The 26,673-nt window shown below is 37.8% G+C and overlaps 1 protein-coding gene across 2 annotated transcripts in view; it reads right to left on the reverse strand.

The window, feature by feature from the left end:
- Nucleotides 1-18,518, reverse strand: part of PARN (poly(A)-specific ribonuclease) — a gene marked incomplete at its 3' end in the record, with an annotated part of 58,638 nt that extends 40,120 nt beyond the window's left edge. For both annotated transcript variants that reach the window (XM_082006943.1, XM_082006942.1), the window contains exons 1-15: nucleotides 18,451-18,518; nucleotides 18,272-18,353; nucleotides 17,488-17,548; nucleotides 16,623-16,788; nucleotides 16,348-16,413; nucleotides 15,547-15,585; nucleotides 13,594-13,636; nucleotides 12,799-12,879; nucleotides 10,614-10,670; nucleotides 9,471-9,548; nucleotides 8,288-8,331; nucleotides 7,753-7,795; nucleotides 5,952-6,027; nucleotides 3,659-3,769; nucleotides 3,504-3,573 (exon numbers count right to left, since the gene is read on the reverse strand). In XM_082006943.1, coding sequence (XP_081863069.1) covers nucleotides 3,504-3,573; nucleotides 3,659-3,769; nucleotides 5,952-6,027; nucleotides 7,753-7,795; nucleotides 8,288-8,331; nucleotides 9,471-9,548; nucleotides 10,614-10,670; nucleotides 12,799-12,879; nucleotides 13,594-13,636; nucleotides 15,547-15,585; nucleotides 16,348-16,413; nucleotides 16,623-16,788; nucleotides 17,488-17,548; nucleotides 18,272-18,353; nucleotides 18,451-18,512 — 1,079 coding nt within the window. In that variant the 5' untranslated portion in view covers nucleotides 18,513-18,518. The remainder of the gene's footprint in view (nucleotides 1-3,503; nucleotides 3,574-3,658; nucleotides 3,770-5,951; nucleotides 6,028-7,752; nucleotides 7,796-8,287; nucleotides 8,332-9,470; nucleotides 9,549-10,613; nucleotides 10,671-12,798; nucleotides 12,880-13,593; nucleotides 13,637-15,546; nucleotides 15,586-16,347; nucleotides 16,414-16,622; nucleotides 16,789-17,487; nucleotides 17,549-18,271; nucleotides 18,354-18,450) is intronic.
- Nucleotides 18,519-26,673: the final 8,155 nt, after the last annotated feature.

Consider the following 26,673-nt stretch of genomic DNA (forward strand, 5'->3'; position numbering starts at 1 on the left):
ACCTAGCTCCCTGGTGAGACATTTTACACAAATGTAACACAAAACCAAGTTATCTGTACAAATTTCAGTTTCTGATATCCCTTTGTATGAAAAAAAAAAAACCTAAGATAAATTATATTTCTACAGACCATCACGCTATTCAGCTCAATAAAACATGGCGTTTTCATTTCTCTACACATCTTTCACCCCCTGCCTCCAGCTACATCAAAAGAAAAAAACTCAACATTCAACAACCCAAAGAGATCCGAAATAAAGTTGTCATTAAAAGTTTGGGAGGAGCTTGCAGGTGGGGGCAGGGAGGTATGGACAAAGAGAAGAGATGTTGCTCTAAACAAAACAGGTCCAAAACTTTCAAATCAACTCCACAATATATCACACAACATAGCATCAGAATTATACACATAAGAGTTTAGATACCACAATATAAGAAGTCCTATCATCTCAACTCATAAGTCTTCATTGGGAATTACTCATAGCAGACTGTTCACATGAACATAATTTTTCAAAGATATTGTATATACAATGAAGCATGAAGATTACAGAAATGCATCTCTGGAATTCTCATCTTATTGAGTTGTTTATCATATAACTTACTACATTATGCTTAAAAGAGCCAAACAACCCTAAGGCAAAGTCTGTTTTTAATCAGTCCCACTCTTACAAGAAGTTGAAATTAAAGATTTTACCTATGTTCATCATTAACCTATATGAATACTAACTTATATGCTGGCCACTATTCTTGAATGGCAAGCCAGGAAGTTCTGTAACTTTGCTGACATAATGAAAGAAGTCAAAATAACTACTGAAAAATTATTACCTAAAAAAGTATTACCTTCCTTTGAAGGCTAAGTTTGTAAAAATCAAAGCTTAATTTTTCAGTTTTAAATTTACTCCCACTATTCACATAGTGACAAGTCTATTCAAACAGAAAACATTTCCAAAATCCTATCAGTCACACCAATCATGTAAAAGTTTAATCTCTAAACTGTATTTAAGTATTAACACCTACTATTCAGAGATCTTGAAATTAAGACTTCATAAGCAACCCAAAGAATCATAAAATGGTCTTCTTTAAAGCATTTTCAAGACTATCTTGATAATAGTTCAAACTGAGAACATTGCTTCTAAATAATTGCCTTGTAATAAACTACTCTGTTCAGCTTCTTTCTGGAAAAACTTTTGTGACAGATAGGGTAACTTTCATTTGTTTAGCTTACTGTTTGCATGTTGTAGTTTGTATTTTGCTTGAAGAACATGACTACAGCACAAAGGAAAAGGTTTCCTTGTTCTGACTGCTGCCCACAGGATCAGGTAGAACTTCTGGAGGAAGGAGGAAGATAGTTTTTTTTCTCCCCAGGAGGAAAAGAAGATACTCAGCTAGGGAAAGCTTCTAGACCACAAACTAGAGAAAACTAGGTGTAGCAGGAAGCTAGCTGGCAGCCCAGAGTATACCTGCAAAAAAGCCCCAGAAGCAACATACTTACTAGGGACCTTAAGATAACTATGTAAATTGCACAAGCCTTGGATGCTACTTACAGGTGCTAAACAGACCAAGTGCTGGAAATAGAGATCTGGTCTGCCAGGATGTACTGAACAGAACAAAAGACTTGTTCACTTAAATATCTAACAGCTCTGACTTCTGACATGTATATAAATCTTTAATTTTTTTTCTTTTTTTTTTTTCTTTTTTTTTTTTTTAATTTAGAGTTATCTTATTCTGGTTTGTTATTTTGCATTATAGTAAAAAAACTAGCTTTAAAAATACAAGTCTTGGCCTTCTCACTATAAGGAAAAAGTGAGACAGCGTCATCTCCAAGCTCTGACTGAGGTGAGGTGGCAGATGTTAGTTAGAATATGGCAAAGCTTCTAAGATCATGTGAAAGTAAGACATGGCAAGTCTTTCAAGTTTCCACGATTTAAAAATAATACAAAGCTTTTCTGAAACAAGAAGCTACAAGTTCTGAATAATGACAGAATGGATAAACTTTCTTGTTTTCTTGTAAACAGTAATTTTCAGTTCTTGCTTGGGAAAAAAAAAAAAAAAAGAAAAAAAGCTGCTGTTCTCCCTACAATTTTTTGTTAGCTTTCCCTTTCGTTACAGTTACGTAGTGTTAACTCTGAAGTCAGAACAGACATGGCAGGCTTCCTCTCAAAACTTTGAAATACCACTGTTCGAGGAATGTCACATTTAAAGTACACAACCTAATTAACTTGAAAAGCTTAAATTTAATGTATTATTGCCACATTTTTAGAAGTTTCAGTTTGTATTTGTTGCAGATATGCATCCCTACAAAGAACTGAAAGCATTTTGATTAATGATTGAAAAAACAACACCCTCAATTGGCACCTACTAGTGGGCACGTGTATGTGCTGGTGTTACTGAAAACAAGCCTGGGATAAATCCTATCTTAAAATGAAATTATGCTGATCAATTCTACTATCACCTTCACATTCAAATCAAGTGGTCACTGCAGGTCCATGTTCAATCTAAGGAATGTACATACAACTTATGATGTCCGCTAGAGTATATGGAGTTACTGCCTCACATGTCTCCATGTCAAGAGAATCACCTAACTGCTGTCACTATACTAAGCTTGTTTTCCAGACTGATGAAAGCTGAAATCCATTGATCACGATTATTCCCTCATTTGTGTGGGCCATCTGAACCCAAAATAATTGATTTTGCCAACTCCCGTATGATAGGGTTTGAAAGGATGGAATTTCTTCTGAATTTAAACAGACTAAAGCACTAGCAGCTTTTTGATTTCAACTCCTTTCCCTTCATGTGACAGGTTACTATCTTTAGAAACTTCATAAGGTAAAATCGACAGATTAAATATGCAAGTAATCAAATCTGTGCATAAAGACTTCTAGATTTCTCAAGTCTTACTTCAATTTGTTCAAGTTATTTCCATGAAGATCCAATTCAAAAGCAAAATATTGATCAGAGCATCATCCCATAAACTACTAATCTTAAGTTTATTATGACTACTTAAAAATGGGTTACCTGATAATGTTAATACAATAGCTTTGTGTTATTTGGATTGATAGTACAGTAGGGATTATTTTAGTTTTTCCAGACTCTTTAGCATACTCAGTTTTAACAATCACCAGTTTCTGACAATGTTCTACAACATAAAGTACATCTGGCCAGTTTTTCTTCAATTCCACTACTCCCAAAGCTTACTCCAGAAGTAACTTTCTAAATCGTAAACATATTCTCAACACTGGCATGGACAAGGACATTAAAGCAGTCCAGGTACTCTTCTAAGTGTCCTTTTACACGTTAGCAGAATGTAAACCATTCTCTTCAAAAGAAAAGGCATTTACTTTACAAATTGTGGCCTCTCTGCAGTACTACTAGCATGAACCAGAAAGCCAGTCAAAACTAAAGCATAAAGAAAAATGCAGCTAGCCATTGATTCTGAGGCTAGAGACATGTATTCTAAGGCTAGTGTTATATTTCCATGCTTAGCAGGTCTTTTAACACAACAACTACTTACTTGTTAAAAAAAGGTTCAATGAGTTTTGATCTAGCAGACACATGGTTTTTCGGAGGACTGAGGAATGAACCTGATGAATGAAAAATAAATTCAGTACGGAATAAGCAGCTACAAACAGCATTAAGGAGAAGGTTTGAAAAAGACTACATAGATACCTAGGAAATTAGCCATGGAGATGAAGCACAGTCCAGTAATGTAAGCATCGTATCCTGCTTCGTGAAGTTGTTCGGAAGCTGTATCATAACTTGGAAACCCCTCTGCACTTTCTGAGGAGAAAAAATAAATTGTAAATACGTTATCACAGAAGTTAAAGGCAGCCCTTTATGCTTACTCACACGCTTATTTTGTCAGAGCATAACATAATTTGGGTAAGTTAATACTATTTTCAGAAGTTCTGAAAAAAACCACAGTTTTGTTTTGTATTTTTAAGTAAGAATAAGCTCCTAGGATAGAAACTCTTTCCTATTAAAAAGCTATTAATATTCAGAACTACTTAGCCAAAATGGAGTATTAATTCTAACACAATGACAGCAGGATTCCCCACACAGCATATTTTTTTCCTGACTGTCTTGCATTTAATAGAACAGACACTCAGGGTAATAGAATACTATTAAACTGTTTGCTAACCATCCGATTGACCTATGGTCAGATTTTTCAAGGTATTTAAATGATGAAGATGGAACTACGTGATTAAAGGATGTCTTTATTGACAGTCATGCTTGGTGTTTATGTGAAGACCTTGAGAAGTATCCCTTGAATCACTTCAGAAAGTGGAAACCTTAATAGGCAATTCTCTGAAGAGAAGTGTCTGAAAGTACCCAAGTCTCAGCAACAGAGAAATATGTGCACACCACATTTTTTTCTTTATCATTTAAATTTTTCCCACTGCCAACATCAAAGTTATTTCACCTCTCTTAGCCAGCTTCTCAATCTCTAGAAAGCTGTCTCATTTTCCTCTAGAAGTTACTATGAGAATAGGACTGGAAGAACAAAGTTAGCTGTTTAAAAAGCCAGAATCATGACCCTTACATTAAGGTACAGGCTGAAAAGTGAACTCTATAATTCCATTTAATGTATTGCATTCAACCTAGCAAAAGAAGCTAAAACAATGATGAAACATAACCAGGATTTAAAACAGTGATACAGAAATACTAGCATAACTTATGCAATGGAAATATGCAAGCATATATATTTGTTGTATTTTGTAAAAAGAAACTTTAATCCAAATTTTATACATAAAACTAGAGTAGCAAAACATCAGGCCATTTTTCAGATAAGTCCTTGTAATATTTCTTTTTAAAATAAAGTTGTCTGAGATATAAAGCTATACTGGCTGAGCTGAGGAGGACATTTCTTAGTGCTTAAGTTAATTTTATTTTTTTTAATAGATACCTATCAAAAAGGAAACATAATTGAACTGTTAACAAAGTATTCTAGTATTTTCAAACATGCTTTGCTTTGGATGTTCTGAACCACATTGATCATCTCTGATTAAATATTAACACTTCTGAGTCAGTTAACTGTTACGGTCATATTTTGCTCAAGGAAAAAAAGGGATGAAATTTTTATTTTATATTACATCAGCAAAAAATAGTACCTGACAGCTGCCAAATTATGTCACATCCTGAGAAGAAGCTACAAAGGATATACCACTAAAAGGTCTACATACAATTATGGTACCCTCCATATGCATGGTACTACCTAGGTCTCGGCACCAACAGCTCCTGCTCATTGTCCAAGAAGACTGTAGATTATTCATATTATTACCTCTCCTGTTACTACAGCTTAAATGCATCTGCTCTGCACACTCAGCAATATAAAAAAAGTGTCACTCATCTTGTTTCTGATTAAGCATTGAGACTTTCCCTTCCAACATACTCTACTGTTCAGCATTGCTCCCTCTTTTCTAAATCAGCAGCAATTCCAGAACCTTGAGATAAGCTCGCCTTTTGATTAAATATGCTTTCGTTCACCTGAAAGCAAAGAAAGCTCTACAGGAACTGTAATAATTTCTAGAACACACATGACTAGTCACTACTGTGTAAGTTTTCTTGGTTTTGTTTGTCCACGTGCCTATTAGAGCGCTCTGGCTTTGATCTGAAGGACAATAATAACCAAATGAAACAGTTTTAAAACAATTTCAAGTTAGTAATCAGAAATCAACCTAAAAACCAAAGTGCCATCATTAGGTGATGATGAAACTGCTGGCCACTGAGTAAGTCCATTCTTATATAATCTAAAATAAAGTGGAAGAATTCCTACTGACTTCCACTAATAGTTCTAAATACAACTGCACTATATGTATATTGCCTGCATTTAAAGTCCCTTTCATCAAAACACTAAGTATTAATAGGGAAACTTAAATTTCAGACCAAGAACAAAAATAATCAAAACTCCTCTGAAAGAGGAAAACATTTCAGAAGTAAGACCATTTTGATATATCCTTACCAACTTTAGGAGGGCTGAATGGAACATCTTTTAAACGCTTTTCCAGTTCTGCAAGGGATGTATTATTAATGATCTCCTGCAAGAAAAGAGACCATTAACTGCCAATGCCAAGCGCATTTTCCCTGGAAACTGAAATCAAATAGGATAAAATGAGTATTTACTGCTGCCGCCTTGTGTTCTCTAAGGATTTATACATAGCCTCATTTCAAACTAATACACCAGGGAAGTTGGTCAAGATAAGTTTTTAGAAATTAACTCGCCTCTTCTACAAGATAATGAGTCACAAGCATTTATTAATACTTTTCAGAATTCTTGATGATTAATTATGCCAAAGTAATATTTCTGTTTGAATCTGGTTCCATGCCTGGTATATGTGGCAGGGGAAAAGGCAGCACAAAAAGCAAGGCAAAATAGCCTAAATATTTATCATAATGGTTGAAGGCATTCAAAGTGAGTATTGAAGTGTGCTTGCTGACTGGACATTCTTGAATGGTTTTATAAGTGTAAATACTGCTGATTTAAAGTAATACAAAGACAGTGAAATTGTGAAATCTGACAATCAGAAAGCTGCTCCTACACTTCAGCTTGGCTGAGTTGCATTACTGAATCTATGTATGTGTATATAAAATGTCACAAAAAGATATACCGATTATCAGTTTCTTCAAACCAAACTTCTTGAAGTTCTTAATCAAATATAATTTGTCAATCAGTACAATGGAAAAAACATGCAGAATCAATAGCAAGAGAAAAAAAAAAAATCTCACACAATCTTTCTTAAAGTTGTCTGAAATTTTTGAGGACCAAATCTCCTGTGGTTCTATATTAAGAGTTGCTTACAGTTAACATCAAGTCTGTGGTCTGAAAAGTTATCAAGAACTCAGTACAATGAACAAGCTCAAATAATGCATTATACTGGCATCCCAAAGCACCATTTCATAACAATAGCCTAAAACCCCAGCACCTACTGTAAAAACTACAAATATCAACATAACTGTACCAAACATAAAACTTGTGCGCAATTATTAGTTTTTGGAATATAAAAGCCTCTATTCTTACTACAGTAGTATGCAAGACAAATCTGAAAATATCCACTAAGTACATTTTAATGAGATTTTCTGTGATGCCATGCTCTAAAGTCAGAGAGGTATGCAGAAAGATAGATGCTGCTTCAGCAGCATGATTTTTAATTAATTCATTCCAAAGGCATACAGGAAAGCAAGAGATTAGATCACTTATCTCAGTACTTCTTTGGAAGAATAAAACTCATGCTGCAAGAGGTTTTAAGAGAAACGTAATTTTTTTCTCCTGCTGACTACCCAGTGACCAGCAGGCCACAACAGAACATAACGATGATGTTCAAGCATCTTTTTCTTGACAAATCTAAGTCAGTATTCACAATATTGTAAAGCTTTGAGTATACAAGCAGCTACCAGGTCCTATTTGTCCATGAAAAACACTTTTTTTTTTTTCCTCCTGAGGAGACACACAGTCTTCTGCTAACTTTCAAGACAACAAAAATCACATTTTAAGTAGCAAAAACTCTATACATATTTTGGAATTCAAAGCTGCTAAGTTACCTTAAAACTGCAACAAACAAGTCACTTGTACAAAAGTAAAAGTTTGTATTCTAAAATTTTGTAAGTTTAGATAAAAGGTTAAGAAAAATCATTCTTTTACAAAAAAAGGAGCATCACAGAAAACAGTGTTGGACATTTTTCTCTTAAAAAAAATAATTTGCTTCAATACACACTTAATGCAAGTTTGTATCTTCAAATTATGCTGTAATATTATATTAATTTACCTTAAAAGGTTGCGTACTTGCCATCAGTTTAGTATCCAACAGCCTAGAAACAAAATAAGAGCTAAATAAGTTGAAATGGAAGAATGACCATTTTGCCAAATCCTAAAAAAAAAATGTTTTGGTGTATTAGCTGGGAAACAGCGGTTTCAACCTAATGAAAAATTACTCTCAGATCTTAGAGCAGCCAAAACACTCCTTGGCTTTGTTCAGCATGAAAAAGGACAGCAACTAAGCAACAGCAAGAGATGCAAACAATAAGGAGCAAATAAATCTTGTTCCAAATGTACTGCAGATTCAAAACACCAAACATCAGGCCAAAAACAAGAGGGTAGCAAAGCTGCATCTTTTGCTAAGAAGCAGAACAGCAGTACTGCTCTTCTGAAAAAGAGATGCTACAGAATACTTTAAAAACTATATTTATCTAACTTGTTCCAAATTTCATTTCCAGTAACAGCTAGGTTACAGGGCTAGGACAAACAGTATCAGCTTGCTAAAGCAATACTAGAACAGTTGAAAGTTTGAACTAAGAACTTACCGGGGAAAGACACATGATGTTACTTCCTTGAACTCACTTAGGTCCTAATTTAACATTAAACCAGGAGATAAAATCCAAATAAGTTAACTGTTTTTCAGCCTCAGGACAATAGATAGCAGTAGCTACAATTATTCAGTCAGCTTCTAAAATTGAGATATAGGGACTGAATTCTCACCTCCTAAGAGATGTATTTGTCAGCACTACCATAAATACCACCTACAACTACACAGAACTACAGACTAATTATTTCTGATTTGTCTGTGATTCCCAAGAGAAATGTTCTATCACCTCCAACACCCTATCCTATTATATAACCTAGACTACCTCTAGTTCCAGCTATGTTAACAGTTCTACTTAAGTGTTCCCAGCATTTAATATGTCAATGGAATATAAGCAGTCACTCCAGGTGGACAGCTGACAGCCTGCAGGTTTAGATCTTCCAAGTGTCAAAAGTACAGGAACAACTGACAACTGCTTATGTTCCAATACCATCCAAACAGGTCCCAAGCTTCTTTCTTCCATCTCATAATCAAGTCTTTCCCGAAACACCCACAAGCCCTTGAGGATTGCAAGTAACGTAACCATCATGCAGGCCATCCTTCCAATGAAACCTTTGGTTTCTTCAGATAATGTCCTCAATGCCAATACATTGCTTAGTTTAACTTAATTGTTAGACTATTGCAGTCATGAAAGTATGCTCCCTCCAATTATTCAGACATTCCACCTCTTCACCCCAATGAACATCATCCTGTTATAAGACTTATCATGCTATTACCTGTACTATACTATGAAAACAAGTATTCCCACTTTGTAAACTACAGAGAGAAAAATGCCACACAATAATGCTGAAGCTCCAAACCAGTATCTTAACAAGTCAGTCAAATTTACCTGCCATTATCCAAGCAGTTTCTGAAGGACTAACAGATATGAGCAGAAACCACAACTCAATTCCAATGTTTAATTTGAACATTTTAAAAATTTGAAGAATTCAACCCAACGAAGCTTTCTACATGACGATTTCAGAAAATAAAGTGTAGCCCAGAAGTAACAAGTGTTCTTTTAAAAAGACTTCTCTGTATAGACTGTCATATGCTTCCATTCACAAGAAAGTCTGGAGATAAGACTGAAGACGAATACATTAAGGCATTTATTTAATCATCTGAACACTCAGAAGATTACTTACATCAGGTAGGGGACAATAGAACTGATGTATGGTATGCATAACATCCAGTAGCATATTGTGCCCAATAACAAGCTTGCCCTGCGAAAAGAACATTAAGTGTTAGTTACACTTCTAATCAGGGCCATGGCAAGGGCAATGTGTGAAAAGCACATATCCCAGATGGTAGCTGAGGGAAGCTGGGAACAAATACAAATCAAACCTCCCCATCACTTGCTCTCCGCCCATCCCACAGACTCCTCCATTCACTCAGAGCAGCCACTCCTTTTTCCTCTACTCCCAACCACTCATCACAGCCTTCAGCAGCAGCTTGAAATGTTGAGAAGATACACTAGAACAGCTTGGTTTCCAAATGTATTCTATTTAAGATTGAAGTCAAGTGATTTCTCACTCCACTATCTTTTAACTTACAACTTGTACAACAACTCGCAACATATTCTTTACGGTTGTAATATAGGGTACTTATTAGGATCATCATCTGGCTTCTCACAATGCAGAACCTTTCACACCAGATGCTGTACAAGCAAGCTCCTTCTTGAAAAAGTACAAGAAATTTTTTAAAGGTTAACTTTGATTCATTTGACATGACAACCTTTTCTTCTTCCCTGCATCCTCCATTTGCTAGAGAAAACAATATGCATACTTTTTTTTTCCCTACACAGGAGGCTGTAACAATTACGTGAAAATAATTGGGCTGAAGGGGACAGCTGTGTTTTGACAGCTGTAAAACTATAGCTTATTTTAACTATGTAAGTCAAAGAGAACCAGATGACCTTCTCTGATTAAGTCTTTAACTGCCAATAAAAAAAAAACAAAAACAAAAACCAAAAAACAATATTTTCAGGACAAAGCAAAAAAGGCCTCAAAGCTTAGTTACTTAAGAGAATCTTGTTCACAGCCCTAAGAAATTGGTATCGTTGACTCTTGCAGATAAACGAGGTTGTTCATATCATTAGTTTAAGAGCTTACTTAACCTACCATAACAGCCAGTGTAAAACATGAAGGAACATCAACTTAAAAAGAGAGAAAACACTTTAACTTGTATTTCATCTTATTTTCCAAAATGTAACAGCAAAAGAATTCTTTCTCTGAATTAATTTTTTTTTTTTTACAACCAAAGGTACATTAAAAATCATGGAAACTTACAGAATTAGCAATGGCATGAATGACTCTTGAAAATCCTACTGCATCATTCAGTTCTTCCTGTAAACAAAAATTCTGACATTAGTGAAACAAATACAAATATTGTCAAAACTGTACCTTCGAACTGGAAGACACAACAGTTTGGCTCAAACTGTCTCTCAGACATGACCAAGAGCAGACCATGGAGGAAATGTCAATATTTGGAGGATACATGAGGTCAAAGCCGGATGCTGCTGACAGAATTCCAGTTTTATATGTAGCTCTAGTTCACTGTAAAGCTGGACAAGTCACAAGCTATTGTGGTGGATCGGCCAGAAGCCAAACACCCACTCTGCCTTTTGCTCACTCCTTTCCCAGGCAATAGGGTGGAAAGAAGAAAAAAAAAAAGAAATTCAAAGGAAGCCAAAAAGACTTGTGGATCAATATAATGACAGTTTAGTAAGAAAAGTAAAAGCTGCATGCACAAGCAAAGCAGAAAGAAGAATTCATTCACCACTTCCCATCAGCAGGCAGATGTCCAGCTGCTTCCTGGGAAGCAGGGCTTCCGCATGCTTAAAGGCTGCTTGGAAAGATAAAGACCCTAACCATGAGCTTCCCCTCCCAACCACTTGCCCACCCTCCCCAGCCTACTTGATTTTGGGGGAGGATGGGAGAAAGAGAGAGAAAGCCTTGACACTGTGCAAGCACTGTTCAGCAGTACCCAAACACTTGTACGGTTTTAGCTGTTGACTGTTTTAGCCACAAATGCAAAGCACAGCAACATATGGGCTGCTATGAAGAAAGTTAACTTCATCCCAACCAGACCAATACAGCTGTAGTCAGCTCATTGTCAATACGTTATCTTCAATAGTGCTCAATAGCTATTAGACTGCAAACGGCTCAAGAAGATATTAAAATTAAGCTATGTATCTTTAGCCATATTTTTTTACATACATTGTTATAAGATGCAACAGGTTGAACCCTGATTGTTACTTCTATTAAAGTGAGATTGTATTTTTATGCTAACATTGAGATTGGGGAAGAAACAGTCACTATTTATATAAACAAAAATAAGAAGAAATATTATACAAATACAACATTATATAATGCGAGTTACACATTTTCAATTGACCCAGATTGGGGCGGGGGGGAGGGGGCTGAATACAACATCTATTTTAGTTTCACTTAAAGAATTTTTTTGTAACAGATTTTTCTTTTTCAGGTCTAGGGAAGTAATTTTTGCCTTGTATTACCTGTCTTTGTTCAACCAGAAGTGAAATTCAATAAAAATATTCAAAGTTATTTTAGTTCAGCTCTGGGTGCCACTATTCAGAATGAGTAGTACACGTATAAAGACTGCTTCAGAAAAATCTACTGTAGTAGTACATTGTCCCTAACTTGCCTTTTGGAAAAGGAGATGTCACATTAGTTGAGGTCTCTGTTAGATATTTCTCTCCCACTTAAAAGGCATTCTGCATGCAAGTATTATTTGCTCCACCCAAACCGACTTTATCTTGAAACATGTAAGTACAAATCACAAGAGTGTGATCAAAAATGCCTACGATTCAAGTCTTATGACTTCTTGAAACTTGCATCAGACTTAATAAGCAAAGACATCAAGTCCCACAACAGTGCCTGAATATAGCAGACATGAACTTCCAGTCAACTTGTTACTACAGTAGTCATGTGCAGCATGTTTCTATCAAGAAAAGTCAGATGACATATTAATTGTGCAGGACATTTTAACTCAGACAACTAAGAGCAAACAAGTTTTGTAAGAGAATACTCCTCCAAGGACAGATTGTAAGTTCAAATAATGTGAAAACTTGCTTGAGAATTTCTGCAAGACTTTTTGCAATGACTATCATTATACAGAAATAATAAATGTAATCAATTGATGTTTCCTGTTACTAGACCATGCTTCTCTGATAGAACAGGTTCATATAAGGAGAAATTCACTGCTACAGAATATTGGTTCAGTATTCTGCAATTACTCATTCTTTAAAATTTTGTGTCTTGCAACTCTTCTTGCTCTATTGCAAAGCGTCAGTTATCTGGTAGAATTTGGAGGATCCATTTCAGACAACAGCCACAGCCAAACAAAAGGGAAATACTACCAAACCCCATCACACAATTTCGCATAGGTAATTGAAGTCATAGATTCTCCCCCTCCCTCTTTCACATAAACAATGAAATGGAACAAACTTACCTGTTCTTTTGCTTGTTTCTGCTGTTCTCTTCTTTTTCGTTCTTCTTCATTTACCTTACTAATAACAATGTATCTCTCCTTCTAAAAATCAAAAATATATAGTTTGAGGAATGATTCCGAGAAGTTCATATTAAAGACCACTGCAAGTTTCTGTAAATTTATATTGTAAAGAAAATTGTTATACCTCAGCAGCAGTTACTTGGCAACATGCCTGTTTCTACTGTAAGCACCACTTTATCAACTACTCCCAAAAGTCTGCTTTAGAAAGCTGTATTAGATTCATCCACCAAACTTAACTTCTACTAACATCACTTTTTATTTCTGAGGAAAGGTTATCAGCATTTCCTTGTAAACAGTGGTTTTCAAATAACTTTTGAAGCAGAGATTTGTGCTGGGAAGTGAGGATACAGCATGTGATGCCACTGTTTTTCCTCTAAGATGAGGATCTACTTTTTGCCAATAGACTTACTTTTCACCAATGTCAGATGTCATGATAATGACATATGATTATGATCAGATATGATTATGATCAGATAATGTCAGATCCACTATATCTTAAAATACCTTTTAGTATCCTTTTAAAAAAAATATTAAGCCACACAAATACATGCTTACACTTCATATGTTGGTCAGATCTAATGTTTAGAAACTAGTTCATTGTATTCCATTTAAAATGTTTTGCATTTTGCATAACAAAGCTCAAGCTAAATCTAAAAGTTAGGACAGTTGGTAAAATTGAGAAACACAACTCCTTTAAACAGAACAAATGTTACAGCCAGTAACATGCCTAGTTACCTTATCTGACTCCAGAGTTTCAACATGGATACCTTTTGGATACCTGTATCAAAGCAAAAGAAAAGTAAATACAAGTAGTTATTAATTTGGCATTTAGCATACTGTAACTACAACAGTGATTTTGTAGTAACAATGAAACATGAAGTTACAAGTCTTAAGTGCAAAAGAACTATTTAGAGTTCCTTTTTAATTTAAAATAACGCAAAATTTGAAGCAATAGGCTAGTTAAATTGGCCTCCTTACATTACCTAACAGTAACTAGCACTAAAATGTATTTTCTTACGCAATTTCCCATTCTACTGCTGTGGAACCTATAACTACTTATTTTAGTAATATTAAGTAAACATCATCTAGGTATTTCATCACAATCTAGAATCTCTGCTTTCCAAGAAATCCAAAACCAAAACACTGGTGAGAAAGCTCTCATTTACTTGCTTGCAGCTACAAGATAGCTTCTTTGGTGACTGCATACCTTTAATATGTCACTTATTCTAGTATTTATAAACAATGCTGAACTTCGTGCTAACAGCAAGCTCTAATAGGATATATTAATAAAAATGTCGTTACTTCTCTTACAGTGTTGCATCACTCTGCCACAATCATGTTTAATTCCCAAAGTACTACCATACACAGAGCATCCAACCAACAGCAAGGTCAGAGAATATTGTCTTTCACTGCTTAACAAGTAGATATTACTCTGATCTTCCCATTATAAGAAACTAACCACAATTATATAACCATGGCAGAATTAGTATGTTTCCTTTGCCCTCTGGCTACTACTAAAACTAGTACTAGAGAACACATACTACAGTACTGTTGTATCCTCTCCACCCTGACTTCTCACACAATTTTGACCTCATTTTCAAGCTGTTTCATGTCACAGAACTTGGATGCACCAAAACACTGTTGCACAACAGAACACTTCAATAGAAAGAATGACCTGTGAAGAGTTCAGGACACAAGGGCAATCAATAACCTCACTGTTTTCTGCTTTAATTATCTCCACGCTAACTTCACAACTTTGCTATCTCTCACCAATATATACACACACACGGTGTACACAGCTGTATACCCATAAAACAGCACAGCTGAATGTTAAAAAAAAATACAATGCACGAACACAATCTTCCATTCACTGACAGAATATGCAAGAGTAAGTGTCAGACAAACATAACAGAACACTATGTGCTACTGGAAGCTATAGATGTTCTATCAATATATTAAAAAATTCACGGAAAAATTCTTGAAAACACCTCTCCAGATTATTCTCAAGCTCACTTCTTGAGATCCCATTTCAGAGAGAACTGTGTAAGTAACAGTGTGCCAGATACTGTTGCAACACTGAATTAACTAAATGTACAAAAAAAGATTTCCACTGTATTTTCCATGTTTGAGCAGTCAGATGAAAATCTCATCTCTACAGCCTTATAGTTTCTCCTGAGGCTTAAGGGATATATTTAGGCAAAGATGATGGATAAAGTAAGCCAAGAAAGGAGAAAAAAATTAATACTAGAATTAGGAATAATTCAATCAGAAATGCTTATACGTGGCATCTAACAGAAAATTAAAAACATACCAGTACCTACTACAGAACTAGTAGTTTTTCAAGTAAAGGCCACAATCTGTATAAGCACATGTACTTTTTGTTCATTAAAAACCTCTCAAGTTGCATTTGTTACACAATATTTGTTATATAATATATAGGCTGTGCTGTTCTAGTCACAGATTTTAGATAGAAATGATAAAATAAATACAAAACTTTAAAATATTCAAATGAATCATCACAAACCTGTTTAATGCAATTTATCTTTAGAACATTATAAGAGTCTTCTCATAAAAGGGAAAAAAAAGTATAAATGAATCACCTGTGAGGTTAAGTAGATCAGATCTCACCCAGATTTCTTATCAGGAATACTAAAAATATACAGTAAGGCAGTATTACCAGTAACTTACTTCCAGCTCAAGGTCTGATAAATTAATTTCCTCTGAAATCTAAAATCAAAAGACAATTATGTTACTAATACTCCTCTCACAAAAGTGTTTCAAAGTAATAAAGTTCAATTAAAGCTGGCTCTGTGTTCATTTGTAGAAAGATTTTTAAAGCATAAGTCACTGCTACCAGAGCCTATAGGCTTGGAAGGGTTTTACTGAATTTTGATGTTCAGTTGCCAAGCTGTAAAGGCATTTACACCATTTTGTACAGTTATCCGCATATATTCTCATACGCAAATATTCTGTAGTCACGATTACTGAATATAGATCCAGTGACTTTACCTTACCCCCAGCTTCACAATGTTCTACTATTTCTGATTTTTTTTTTTTTTTTTAATTTTTTAAATAACCATACTCTCAAAACATCTGGACTCCAAAGCTAAATACACCATGGGAAGAAGACCCACTAACAAGAGTTTCAATACACAGCATCAACGATGAATAACTGATAGCTCAATAGATTTGAGAAACTCGATTATAAAACGCATATCCAAGCCTTATGGAGCACTTTGGCAATATCAAAAGGAGGCTCACATGTGCTTCTTGGATATGCTTAAATAGGCTGTCACTACATGCAGAAGTTACAGCTCATAAAGCCGTAATCCATATAAATTACTACATTTTCTTAACGTTCAGAGATTAGTCAAATGTAGATTTTGGTACAGTTAATCCAAGTAAAGATATTTTTCCTTGTCAATCCCTTAATTCTATATCGCCAAAATAAATAATTTTTTTAGAAGATACATAATTTCAGAAACTGACCCTGTACATGGCTCCAGTTCCAAACTTTCATTTTCCTCATTCTTTAGTAAGTCTTCTATCTGTTCCCTGGAAGAAATAGATTATTTGGTTCTATATCCACTGTTTTCTTTTGACAACATTTGCAGCTCTCCCCAAAAGACAAGAAAACACTTCGTAACAAAAAAGAACTATTTCACAGCTAGTGAACTAATAAAAACAGCTTCAACATACAAACACGTCACTACTGTTTGTGTTTCAGTTTCAACAAAAATCCAAGAATATTAAATTTTACTTACACTACTTTCTCAATGAATTTTTTCTGATCTTCAGGAATTGTTACAGGACACTTTGTGGCATTAGGAGAAATGTACGACAGAGATCCTGCACCATTGGCCTGAGAACGTTTTTCATCATACTGTTCCCTTAGTTGTCTTTCTTCTTCCTGATTTAAATACGGAATTCCTAAAAAAACCCCAACAACATTTAAAAGCTCATAATAATTTAAGACAAATTAGGGATGTATGACTTAGCAAAGGCTTATTACTAACAAAGCATTTGCTAGTGTTACACCCCCGAAGGCTCAAAACATATCCTTCCCTTTCAGTCGTCTGTTCTAGACCTCATTCTTTGCCCCTGTCTATACAGGCTTCCTTCTAGCACATGCCAGATTGGTTGGTACCACTGGACTCTTAAGAGCTATATGCCTCATGCGCACAAGGCATGAGCCTGAGGACTGCAGAGCTGTAGATCACAACCACAAAAATATTTAGTACTCTTCTTCCCTGCTATCTGCATCACTTGAACAATAGACTGCAGCAGCACCTTTTACAATGCACTGACAGCTTTTCTAAAGTGTTACTACTGATCCATTATACAGCTACATAACTTGTTAATTTATCTACTTCTGTTTAGCCACCAAATAAACAACCAAGCACTAATCTAAATAGGAATTCTATTCTGTTGAATCTATACAATGAATTTTGGAAAGGGAGTAACTATCAGCACAATTGTAGATTGGATAAGAATAATTCTAAGAACTTCAATATGTGCTAAGAGACTATCACTAATGGCTGCCTTTTTCATTTTGCAAAAAATGAAGAAAGATGCCATCATAAATTTTACTGACTTTGAAAGAAAGAAAAAAAAACAACCACAACTCACCGTTGCGAAAAACTTTATTAAAATCAAATCCTTGGTTTGCTAAAAAATCTATACTTGAACTCTGCAACAAAAGAAAATATCTTTACAATTGGCAAGAGTATCTGTGGCATAAAAAGATCAATCCAGTTATTTTTACACTTTTTAAGAAATTATGCTATGTCCAAAATCAAGAGCAATTAAGTTTATGACCCTAAAATGAAGCCACAGAGACTTTAGGCGATGCTACTTTTGTTATTTATTTTCAACTTCCATAAAGTATAAGAACAATACATACACTAAAGGGACAAAGATGAAAGAACAAGCTATGTGATGAGAAGAAACTAAAAAAAGCAAAATGTGGTTCAGGAGAATAAATCTGAGACCAGAAAAATGCTGGCAATAGCCTGGGAAGCAGTGAAAGTGAGATAAGCAGATGGGAATAAAGGATCAAACAGAAAAAGCAAGGGAGCAGGAAGTCAGACAGGGGTCGGGGGGAAATAATCTTGCCAGGTTTGGAACATTATCTCCAATTCCAGAAATCACACAATGTAATGTGTAGCAAGATTTAAAAAGTCAAAGATATGCCCTTAAAGCTTGTTTTTAGGGATTGCTCTTAACTAATACTTATTTCTTGAGTAAGAAAAAAACAAACCCCAGAAACTTATGTTCTTCTGCCTTCTAAGCTGTTAAAACAATCAACCACTTCTCCTTCTACAATGATGTAGAGTTTTACTTGAAATATTTTTTACAAGTTTGCTGCAGGTATACCTTAACCAAACAAAATCAAACCTGTTTCTCTACTAACCTGACAGACAAACTTGACATCTGGTGAACTTCTGTTAAAGGGTTTTGGAAAAATATAGAAATTAAATGACTTCATTATATACCTGTGAAAAAGGTGAGTTGCATGTCAGTACAGCTTATCAATATTACTTCATGAATTCCTCAATTAAGAAAACAAGGAATAAGAGAGTAACAACATACTTTTCTTCTGTGTGATCATATTTAAAAGTGCAAAGGCCAAACTGAAAGAGCAAAAAATCCATGGAATGCTGGAAAGGAAAGGAAAACTTTGCATGAGAATAAAAATCGTACACATTTAAAGATAACCGGGGTGCATCCACAATAAATATGATTTCTATCCATTTCAAGATTAAGCAAATCTGAATCTTCTTAACCAACGTTTGTTCTGTTGGTAATTTTGAAGTAAATACACCAGAGTTTTTCAACTCGTTTTCATCCCCATTTAATCATCTTACTATTACCCAAGATGATTTGTAGTATGCACTTCCATTCTGTAAACAGACAAGAACTGAGGGAAGTCCCACCTCTCTCCACTTGTTGCTAACACACAAGAGATCCTGCAACTAAAGCAGCTGTCAGTCTCCTTCTCAACATTCATTTACATTCCCTCATAGCAGGCTGTGAGGGACACTGGTTGTATATAGTTTTCAAATACATGTAGTAATATTTAGTATTCTTCTAATCCACATGGCTAACAGTGGATAATGTGACAGATATACTAGCATAGTCACTAGGCACTTTATCATCATGTCCTCTAGCATTTCAGAATTGTTAGAAAGGTTTTTAAGACCACTGCAAATGTACAAGAAAATAAACAAGCATTGTGGTCTCATTGAAGGACTTGTTCCTCCTGAGGGCCCATTTTAAATACGAAGAACATACAGGATTATTCAGTTTATCATAGGGAAAAAAATAATGGGTAGCAACAGGACATACAAAATTAGTCCTCTTCTCTTATCTTCGAGTATAAAGATCAAAAATATCAATAATCAAGTTAACTTTTACCAGCTAATAAGTTAAGTTTTAAGAAGGTGACAACAAAGAATTTATGGCTGGCTTCTCATATACCAGACCTTTTACAATGAGCAACAGAGAGTGACTGTGTCTGCAGAGCCTGAATTGTCAGCTACCCTGAAGCTCTCAAAGGCTCATATTCAGCCAAATTAACAGAATATGGCATCCTCTAGCTTCTCAGATGCTCTTCAGAGACTGGTCTCTGCTTTTATCGTCCCTTTTAGCGTGGCGGGGTTTGTTTGTTGCGGGTTTTTTGATTTGGTTTTTTGTTTGTTTGGTTTTTTTAACTACAGCTTCCTGTCCAGTTTTTGCCATTTGCTGTCCTAATTTGTCAGCAGGAGTACTAACCAGTAATTCCCTCATCCTGCAGTGTCTCCTAACAGAATTATTAGTAAACAGTGTTTATTGACTCCTTGGACACTTCAGGAAACAGCATGTGCCAAGATGCTTAGCATTTCTCTTTTCTGATTCCTTTCTCTTATGGGGAAAAACAAAAAAACAAAAAACCACCACCAAGAAAAAACACCAAACCCACAACCCAAAACATCACAGTTTTGACCTTTTGACCCTCACAGACCATATGTTGTCTCCTGTGGTCATTTGGCTATTTTCAAAACTCTTTCTACACCCTTCAGCACTGTTTTTTTGCAAGTATGTGCTGCAGAGAGGCAGAGGCGGTGGTGGTGGCAGCTGGCATTTAAGTTTTATTAGGGACAGTATATGCTGGAAGGGGGAGGCAGTTTGGTAGAGACCCTACTCCTGATGTAGTTTCTCTGTCACTAAATTTCTCTTATCCAGTACCCCTCTGAACTGAAAGTTTTTAACAGTCTCAACATCCTTTAAAAAGTTCTACACATCTACTAACTCTTGCGTGAGGAATCACGTCTATCTGTTCTGACCGTGACTTCTATAAGTTTAACGCAACATTCCCTAATTCTTGTGTTAGTAGAGACAATGAAACAAGCAATCCCCATCTGCTCTGCGTAAGTCAATTTTACAGACCTCTGTCATATTTCCCTACATTATCTCCATTCTGACCTAAGGAGTTCTAACCTTTTTCCAGCGTTTTCATTTTAGTCAAGGTAAACACATTACCTTTTTAAGTTTCTGATACCTTTCTTCTGGAGTGTCAAAACCATTGGTTAACGCACTAACAGAAGGCCCATCGCTGATCCCTGAAAAAGCAAAACGTATTTTGCTTTGGGTAAGCTTCTCAAAATTTGCCACAGCAAAGAAATGCATCAACTGGCAATTTAAGAAAAACATTTTCACTTAAAGTACGTTAAGATTATTTCAGTTAAGAAAGGTTTTCTACTGCATAAAAGTATGCACGCTAGCGTAAAAGCCACCCAGTTTAATGGTAGCGTTCTAGCAGTAAAGCTCTGCTGCTCTGGTTCCTACTCGACATGACAGTAACATGAGAACATCTACCAGTAACATAATGTTGATGGGTCTTTACAACACAATGCAGGATCAAAGTCAAACTAAAAATGGGAAGAATGTTGTCCATAGATTTACTGAATGACTTCATCACCTTATGCAATACACAACAGCAACTGTATTTCCATAAACACCACATCTAACAAAACCCAATCTTGATCACATTTATGTTTCATGGTTGACTAATCTCTGTATCCCAAAACTAAAGCATTTATAAAGGCATCTCTCTCATACACAGACCCTCTGGGTTTTACAAACATAAGAGTTCTTACTGCTGCCTTTCCCTGTCCAAGCACTTGGAAGCCCTCTATTATTTATCCCATTCTCTTGCTTTCATGACACGTATAATTATTTCTTTTTCCTGAGCTGCAACTTGAAAATCAATTAATATGTTAAAAGATGACTGTGCGGAGGGAGTAGAAGCAGCATTGAGTACGACAGGTATCTTTACTTGACCAAAACCTTGCTATCAAACATGTAAGTGGTTTATTCATTTTGTGGTAGCCTTAGCTTCAGCTTTTTCAAGCCAACACTAAGATATGTTACACGAGCGAACCCGGGCACCTGGGACCCCGCACAGATATTGCCAACAGTCCACAACCACAAAACACGCGCGACTGTACCTGAAAACTCCCCATCAATGGCCAGGAAGTCCGACTCTTCAATGGCTTCATACACTTTGCTTAGGTTATCCTTAAAATCTGCGGGCAAAGGGGTAAAACACACCTGAGACTACTCCTACCGCAGCCCGCCGCCCCTCAGGCGGGCAGAGGCGGCCCGCACCTGCCAGCGTGCGCGGGGCCGGTGGGCCCTGCGGCCCCGGGGCCCGCCCGCCGCGCCTTCAGCCTCCGGGCGCGGTCGGAGGCCCGCCCGCCGCGCCTCCCCCCTCAGGGCTGTCCCTCACGGGCGAGGGGAGGAGCGGCGACCCCCGTCGCCCCTGAAGGGGAGGCTGAGGCCGGACCCTGCCGCCAGCCGGGGAAGGGAAGCCGGCACACCCTCTGCACCGCCGGCTCGGGGTTTCCCGCCGCGGCCGCGAAGCGCCACCCGCGCACGGCGCTGCACGGCGGCCAGTCACTCACTGCTTCTGATCACCTCCATCCCGCACCCGCACCAGCCCGCCCGGAGCTCGGCCCGGCCCGGCCCGGCTCGGCTCGGCACCACCCGCGACCTCGGCCGAGCGCTTCCGGAAACCGCCCCTCCCGCCCCGCCGCACGTGAGCGCCCACGTGAGCGCCCGGAGACTGCGGGCGGGGCGGCCGCCATTTTCTGCTGGGGCGGTGCTCGACAGCGGGCGGGAGTGGAGTTGGCGTCTTGTCGGCTGTCTGCTCCGATGCGCGGCCTCGGACCCGCCCTGCCGGGGCGCGGCGGCGGAGGACCCGGCCCAGAAGGGAGGCTTGTCCGCCTAGGTGTGCGTGGCCGCCAGCCCGGAAGGTGCCCCTCCGCTGCCCGCCGCGGCGTGTAACGGCGGGGGAGGACAGCCCTGCCAGCTGCTGCGGAGCGGAAAAGCTGTGCTAGGGCTGCCAGCGGGAAAAGGAGTCCTAAACCAGCTGCTTTTCTGTGGGGTGTTTTGACACGTTACAGATGTTGGAAAACACACGGTCTTTGCCTTTCAGACGAGAAAGGCAGAACTAGCACCAGCGAGAAAGAAGGGATGGGAATTTGCTGAGTAGATGCCAGGAGGACAGTGGAGACCTACTGGTGATTATGCCATAATGATGAAAAGCCCGGAGGAACCGGTAGGCTTAAGGTGTTACGGAAGAAGCGTTTGTCTTCCCATTAGAATTATAAAACCAGCACTTTCCCACGTCATCGTAGAGTAACTGTAAACAAAGCTCAACGCCCAGCAAGATGTCCCTGCACCTGTGCTGGGGAAGGAAGCAGCGGCCCGAGAGAGAAGGTGTTGCACAGGAGCAGAACGCAGACGTTGTAGGCGAGGACAGTGCGCAGAGTTTAGCGTATGTGCTGCGGGTTTAGAGTTCACGCAGCAGATGAAGGATCTTTTACAGAATTCCAGCAGAATGAAAACAAATCGAAAACTCTCCATAAATGGTGAGATCATTTCTGCACAGAATAGACGATACGGAATTATGCAGGATTGATTTTAGAGAGCTTTAAGGATTCTTAAAAATTAAGTTTCGCTTTTTCAATATAAGCAATTTATCCTAAATGTGCTCCCAGCAAATCATCTATATGATTCAATGGTGCTTAGTAAGGTTAGTTAAAATAGTAGTAGAGATTTTTCTATTTTTGCAGTAGATTGGCTTAAGCCTAATATTTTCATCCTACTCTTCTATTTTTCTAAGAAATGTTCCTGCAGTTTCTAAAGTGCTCATGGCACTTTAAAGTGTTTGATGGCTGTTGTAGAAACCTGACAGTTTTCCCCAAGTAGCTGACAAATCCAGGAGCTCTTTGCTTCATTCACCTACAAAATAAAGCTAAACTGCAAGTAGAAATGTAAGATGGTAATAAAGTGCAGTTACCTAATAGGAATTGAAGTAGTATGTGTTACAGATTGGGCATTTTCCACTTCAATGTGTATTTATTATTAAGTTTTTAGAAGGAAAATTTGAAACAAGTGACTATGGGGTTTTGTTTTAGTTCTTAAAAAAAAAGTTATTTTTAACTTGGAAGGAGAAAAAGTGTAAAGAACTTGAATAGCAGGACTAAACCACACAATTATAGTTAGCATTGACTCTGGTGGTTGTAGCTCCAAAAATATTTATGTGGTGCAATAATCTACAGTACAACTTAATACAGTTTTACCTTGGATATAGTATTTTATGCTCTGTTTTTTTCTGGTGTCATCATCTTGTAAATGTGCCCTGCATATAGGATAGAAAGTAATTTTTTACAATAACAGCAAAGTACTCTGCTGAATTAGGACAATTACACATCTCAGCCAATTTCTGTCTGGTTGATCGTAGTCAGAACTACCATTTGATACTAGATGTATTTTCTCTTTGAAGGTCTGTGGTGGGTTGACCCTGGCTGGACACCAGGGTTCCACCAAAGGTGCTCTATCACTCCCCTCAGCTGGACAGGGGAAAGAAAATATAACAAAAGGCTCGTGAGTCGAGATAAGGACAGGGAGAGATCACTCGCCAATTACTGTCACAGGCAAAACAGACTTGACTGGGGGGGGGGGAAATTACTACCAATGAAATCAGTGTAGGGTAATGAGAAATAAACCCAAATTTTAAAAACACCTTCCCCTCACCCCTCCCTCCTTCTCAGGCTCAACTTCACTTCCAATTTTCTCTACCTCTTCCCTACCCCAAGCGGTGCAGGGGGATGGGAATGGGGGTTGCAGTCAGTTCATCACACCTTGTCTCTGCTGCTCCTTCCTCCTCAGGGGAGGACTTCTCACACTCCCCTCCTCCAGCCACAGGAGACAGTCCTCCATGAACTTCTCCAATGTGAGTCCTTCCCATGGGCTGCAGTTCTTCAGGAACTGCTCCAGCCTGGGTCCCTCCACAGGATGCCGTCCTTCAGGAACAGGCTGCTCCAGCCTGGGTCCCCCATGGGGTCACAGGTCCTGCCACCAAACCTGCTCCAGCCTGGGCTCCTCTCACCACAGGGCTACAGGTCCTGCCAGGAGCCTGCTCCAGCATGGGCCTCCCACAGGGTCACAGCCTCCTTTGGGCATCCCCCTGCTCCAGCGTGGGGCCCTTCCCAGGCTGCAGGTGGAGATCTGCTCCCCCGTGGAGCTCCATGGCCGCAGGGGCACAGCCGGCCTCCCCGTGGGCTTCCCCACGGGCTGCCGGGGAACCTCTGCTCCGGTGCCTGGAGCTCCTCCTCCTCCTTCTCCTTCTCTGACCTTTGTGTCTGCAGAGCTGTTCCCCTCACATATTCTCACTCCTCTCTCTGGCTGCAGGTGCTGTTGTGCAGGTTTTTTCCCCCTTCTTAACTCAGTTACCCCAGAGGTGCTGCCACCGTTGCTGATGGGTTTGGCCTTGGCCAGCAGTGGGCATGTCTTGGAGCTGGCTGGCATTGGCTCTGTCAGACATAGCAGAAGCTTCGAGCAGCTTCTCACAGAAGCCACCTGTGCAGCCCCCTCACTACCAAAACCTTGCCACACAAACCCAATACAAGGTCTAATGTCCAAATAATACCCTCAGATTTACTTTTGTGTTGTTTTTTTGTGTTGCTTTGGTTTGGTTTTTTGTAACTATTAGATGACTTTTGTTTGCATTTGCCACTATCGTTACCAGTGTCATGAACTGCACAACTGAAGCTTGAATAGATGAGAGTACTTGGTCTTCCTTTTGCTTTCTGAGAAGATCTCGTTTGGAGAAAAATCTAATTTTTGATGGTGCCGTTGACAGCCCAGGTGCGTCATTCTCTGGTTTTACTCCTCTTTAGGAACAGTCTCCTCTCTACAGTCTTCCTGTATGTAATATATTGCAATAGAAAGAAAATGCTATTATGTGTTAAGAAGAATTTACAACTCTTACTATATTTACTCAAGTTTTAATCCCCTTTGTGTAATTTTCCTTAATTAGTTTTCTGCTTGCAATTGTATGTCAAGAAATGTTTCAGAGAGGATACATCTTCACTTTTATTTAGTTTCAGAAGATAACATATTTGCCTAATTAACTACCTGCTTGGTTCTCTTTCATGTATATATTAAAGCAACTGCACTTATGTGGTTTGTAATTGGAGCTCTTCAAATCTCTAGTTTCTTACATAACTCCAGAAAAGTTTGGCTGCTTTCCAAATTAGTGGGTACTCTTAGGAAAGAGCAATACAAACAGCTAGTTACAAGACTACAATGCTTTTTTATACATGGAAATTTTATAAACTAGAACAAAAAGGCTACATTTCCACATCGCATAAGACTACAGCACAGACTGTATCAAACACTTCTATATGTTCTCTTACTTTACTGAACATTGAATGCAAAGCTAAGTGAAAACACACCCAAAAAAAGTAGTAAAAAACTAGATTCTAGAACAAGGCCTAAATATTCCAAGCTACATTTTCACCTCACACATGCTAAGGTAGATCTAGATGAACTTCCTCCGAGGTTTAATACTTTACTGCTAGGGTAGTTAAGCATTTGCTGATGGGGACTTAATTTCAAATATTTAATTAAAACTACAAAAAACCCGTAAGTGTGAGCTGGTTGGTAGATCTTTTCATAAAATAAGCCTTGGAAGCTAGCTTGTATGGACTTAACCTGCTTGTCTGCGCTTCTGTGCTGCTAGTGGAGTTTTAATGTGTATTTGACTAAAGCTGAAAAGCGTTTTGGAATCCATAATCATTCCTATGATCCCTGAACTCTTATAGCTAGAATTTTGTGTTAAAAAAAAAATCTTGAAATGGCATGTACATTTGAGCGTAAGTGGCTGTTTATTCCATGTCAATAGGAAATTTGTCTAGTATCTTTAATTTATTACTTCAGACAGACAGAATTGGATCTTGACTGTTTTGTCACAAATGGATCTGAGCAATAATACTGCAGTCTTGCTAACAGAACTCCACATGCAAGTAAAGAAGTAATAACTGTTAAGTAAAACAACTAAATATGGAGGTGTCATATACAAATATTGGATCATTGCTGAAACAGTTGAAGAGCTTTTCAGCTCCATGTTTTTCTGTCCCATAAGAAATCTGAGCAGGATAGTTCTAAAGCAAACAAAATGAGAGCTGTGTATGTGTCAGCACAGTAATAATTGTCCTCTGGAGAAATCTGGGTAATACGGGAGGGGAAGCAATGAGAGTGTGTTATTTTCTTTCTTGAAATAGGCTGGAAGAATTAAAAAGTTAATTATTTGGGTTTGGTAACTCAAATGTAATTTGAACTGGACTTGTAGCTTGTATCAAACTAGAACAAGAACAAAATCTTTAAGAAAATGTCATGGTGTTGCACAATGAAAAAATACATCTCAACAGTATTTTAAAAAATCACTCCATTTTCTTTGGACTCTAGTCAAAAAGAAATGCAGTA

The sequence above is a fragment of the Phaethon aethereus genome (genome assembly GCF_964289735.1).
Source record: "Phaethon aethereus genome assembly, chromosome: 15".
Taxonomy (NCBI): domain Eukaryota; kingdom Metazoa; phylum Chordata; class Aves; order Phaethontiformes; family Phaethontidae; genus Phaethon; species Phaethon aethereus.